General features: G+C 51.8%; 1 protein-coding gene across 1 annotated transcript; it reads left to right on the forward strand.

The window, feature by feature from the left end:
* The first annotated feature begins 1,291 nt into the window (after positions 1–1,291).
* On the forward strand, positions 1,292–3,544 carry LOC120652376 (receptor-like protein kinase HSL1). Its single transcript, XM_039930177.1, has 2 exons — positions 1,292–1,524; positions 3,037–3,544. The coding sequence occupies exons 1-2, from the start codon at positions 1,292–1,294 to the stop codon at positions 3,542–3,544; spliced, it is 741 nt and encodes a 246-aa protein (XP_039786111.1).
* Positions 3,545–4,138: the final 594 nt, after the last annotated feature.

Below are 4,138 nucleotides of genomic sequence, written 5' to 3' on the forward strand. Positions count from 1 at the left end.
GCCGAAATCTCAGGCACGGCCCAGCCCGCCCTTCGTGCCGTGCCAGCACGGCCCAGTTGTTTTCGTGCTGGGCCGGGCTTCGTGCCCAAGTTTTCGGGCCGTGCACGTGCCAGCCCATTAAGCACGGCCCAGATTTACAGCTCTAATTAGGGGTGCAAGTGGGCCGGTTAGAAGGTGTTGCGGCGAGCCATTTATATTTATTCATGGACATATATTGCAGATGTCCGCGAATAAATGATTTGTTACTGGACCTTCTAATCGGCTCCTTGGCATCCCCTAAATAGTACTGCGCGTCGGCAGGGCGCAGCGCGTAGAGGAGGCACCATGCGGCGAGCAGCACGAGGAGGGCCGCCGCAGGGATTGAATATCCGAAATTTCGTGTTTTTGGTGGGTGCCGAAATAAAAATTTCGTTATTTTCTATTAATATTATGGCAAAAAAACATTTAAAAATAACTAAATATATTAAAAAGGTGTCCGAAATTTCATGCTTTTTGGTAGGGGTCGAAATTTTTTTAGTTCCGAGCCCGGGTGCGCGGTGAGCGCCGTGACAAGGGTCAGCGCGACGACGGCGAAAGTAGGCCAGGTTCTTGCGCAGCCAGGCCGTGGCCTCGGAGAGGGACTCCGGGCTCCGAGCGGGCGGGCAGTGTAATGTGCATTAGTCTGCTTTGCATTAGTGGCCCATATGGATGGATGGAGGCGTCCACATCCATCGTGTTGCCCAGTTCTTTCAGGTTTAGTTCGCGCCACGACGACGTGGCAGCACGTATGCGGACGACGCTGTGAACGTGAAAAGAGGGTTCGTCGCGCACCAGCGACGGAGTGGCGTGAAGACCGGGCGTTCTGGCCTGTTTGTTAGTCTCCAGTCGAGTTCGCGTGCGTGCGCGCGTGGTGACCACACAGGGTGAGCCCGACGAACCTAGTGCTGGAGTTCGTCGAGAAAGCAGCGGCAGCTGCAACAGGCAGGACTTTGTATGCATCTCTTCGAGATTTTTTTCTTTTTGGAGCAGAGCGAGTCGTCGGTCAGTGGTTGCGGCCCAGTATACGGAGGTCTATTCCTCCGTTCAGACTCGGGGGCAGCAGGCAGCCACGCATTCGTTCCGGGCCGCCGGTATCTCAGCACCACGCCGCGCGTGCTGGCTTGTCCTGCTGCTGCTCGCGCTTCCTCTTCCCTGCTGCCTCGTGTGCTTCTTCCCGAACAAGCTCATGGCGCCACCACGCCGCGCTTGCGCGTGCTGGCTTCTCCTCCTGCCGCTCGCACTTCTTCTTCCCTGCAGCTGCCTTGCGGCGGCCATGCATCAGGCCCCCCAGCCGGCGGTAGGTGAGGCGGCGCTGCTGCTCAAGATCAAGAGCTCCTGGGGCGACCCGCCGGCGCTAGCGGGATGGAACGCCTCCGCTGCCGGCGCGCACAGCGACTGGCCGCACGTGGGGTGCGACACGGCGGGGCGCGTCGCGAACCTCACCCTCGCCAGCGCCGGTATCACGGGGCCGTTCCCGGACGCCATCGGCGATCTCTCGGGGCCAGGGTTTACAATTCCGACGAAAAACCGGAAATTTTTTCGTTTCCGGACGACTACGGAAAATGAAAAACCGCAATATTCCGGCGCATTCCGTTTTGAAATTCAAAAATTTGTACAAAAAATTTAAAAAATCTGAAAAAATATTGTAAAAAATTAGATGTTTTTCTAAGCCATTATCACTTGAAATCATTCAAATCCAAATTGATTTGGTTGGTTAAATTGAAGTTTTGGGTTCGGACCGTTAAGAATCCAAAACCCGTTTTTTTGGACACCTTATCCACTCACCCAGCCACCCCATCGGCCTATCCGCGACCAGATTCCCTGACCCCGAGCAAGCCCCTGCCCCCGCGCCCTTCTCCTCGCACAGTCCCTCGCCCAACCGCCGCCGCCGCCAGATTCCGCCGCGGGGAGGCGGGATTCCGCCCACCGGACGGCGGATCCCGGCCGGAATCGTTGGGATTCCGTTCCTTGGCAGCGGGCCTGCGCTGCCACTCATCCCGAGCAGGAAACCGCCACTACAGAGCGGAAAACCGCGTCTTCACAGCGGAAATCCGAGTCCTGCAGGGCAGAAAGGGAAGGAGGTCAGTGCATTCTTCGTTGTAGATGTTTGTTGTTGTCGATCTATGGTCTAGATGGTTGTTGGTGTTGATTTCTTACATGAGCAGTACGAAACCTAGGGTCAGTGGGGTTAAAACCTATAGATTAGTTTGAGTGCATATTGATGTTAGGTTTAGTTAGTATTGATGAACTTCAAATGCGATTGTTTAACGTTAATAGGTAGTATGAGAGATACAATGGATATTATTTATTGTCGATCTGAAATCATATCCAAAAATTCTGGCCGGTCCAACCCGTTGTAATGACTATAACCAGATTCTGTCTCATTGGACAAAGCCATTGGTCATTGTGTGTGTTCCCTTTTTCTTTTCACAAATGCAATCCAGTGGGTACTCATAGAATCCACCTCTTCCAGTTAAAGCCTCATCTGGCTCTGTAGGACTAATGTTAATGGACTTTGGACCGTGCATTGCATTGTATTTGTGGACTTTGCACATGAGTTATGTGTTTATGGTTGTATTCATATGTGGACTTTGGACTAATTGTAATAATTCTAATGGACTTCGGACTTTGGACTAAGTAGGTGTGCAATTTGGACATGCCTTTATGTGTGTAATGTTGTATTGGTCATTGTTTGGTGGAGTTTCATATATGCTATACATTATAAATTGTCAATGTACATATAATTAGGGGAAACTTTGCCAAATTTTTCAATTTTTTCATGTGTTCATAAATTTCCCATGAGTTTTCCATCTTTTTTTTCTTTTTCCGGTCAAAAACCCCAGAATTCGGACCGAATTTCCCGGAATTCCGACCGGAAAGTTCCGTTTTTCCATTTTTGAATTTGAATTCTCCTTCCGTTCGAAAAATACGAAATTTTCCGGAATTCCGTTACCGGATCAGTCCGGGATTTGGGTTCCAAACGGAATGGTAAACCCTGCTCGACTTATCTAACAACAGCATCTCCGGCATGTTCCCGACCGCGCTGTATCGCTGCGCTTCGATTGAGTACCTCAATTTGAGACGGAACAACCTTACCGGCGAGCTGCCCTCGGAGATGGGCCCAAGCCACCTAGGGGAGAGCCTAACCACTCTGATCCTCGACGACAACCTGTTCACCGGTGCCATCCCGCCAGATCTCAGCTCACTCACGAGGCTCCAGACCTTGTCGCTGTCGAACAACCCGTTCGACGCAGGCGAGCTCCCGGCATCGTTCAAGAACCTCATTGGCCTAGTATGCCTCTGGGCCGATAACTGCAGCCTCGTCGGGGAGTTTCCGAGCTCAGTGCTAGAGATGCCGGAGCTAAAGATGCTGGCCCTATCCAACAACGCGTTGACCGGAAGCATACCTCCCAAGCTATGGAGCCTCAACAAGCTGCTGATACTAGATTTGTTCCTCAACAACTTCACCGGCGACGTGGTGGTTGATGGCAATGGCATGGCCGCAAAGAGCCTGATAGTAATCTAAATTTCTTGGAACTACAAGCTTACTGGAAGCATCCCTGAAGCCTTTGGGCTCTTGGAGAACCTTAGGGCCTTGAGCCTCTCCTTCAACAGCTTCTCAGGCGAAGTACCGGCATCCATTGCCCGTTTGCCGTCGTTGTTGGACCTAGAGCTGAACAACAACCGGTTCACCGGGACGTTGCCGGCGGAACTCGGGAAGCATTCGGACCTAGGATATGTTGATGTTGATGACAATGCGCTGATGGGCGCCATTCCACAAGGGCTGTGCGCCAGAGGCCAATTCATTTCCCTCGCTGACAACAACCGTTTGAACGGCTCGATTCCAGTAAGCCTAGCCAGCGGCGGATGCACCCCTCCTAAAGCAAATAATTACACTAAAATTACTGTAGCAAAATATTAAATCACCATTAAAACTTTATACAAATTAACAACTTCATTGATTCAGCCCCCCTTCTTCTCCATCCTACCTCCGCCACTGAGCCTAGCCAACTGTGCACCTCCACAAACACTGTCTCTGAACAATAACCAGCTCACGGGCGCCATTCCAGAAGAGCTATGCGCCGAAGGCGGCCAGTTAGATTACCTTGCCGCTGAGAAC

This window comes from Panicum virgatum, chromosome 1K, assembly GCF_016808335.1.
Source record: "Panicum virgatum strain AP13 chromosome 1K, P.virgatum_v5, whole genome shotgun sequence".
Lineage (NCBI taxonomy): Eukaryota > Viridiplantae > Streptophyta > Magnoliopsida > Poales > Poaceae > Panicum > Panicum virgatum.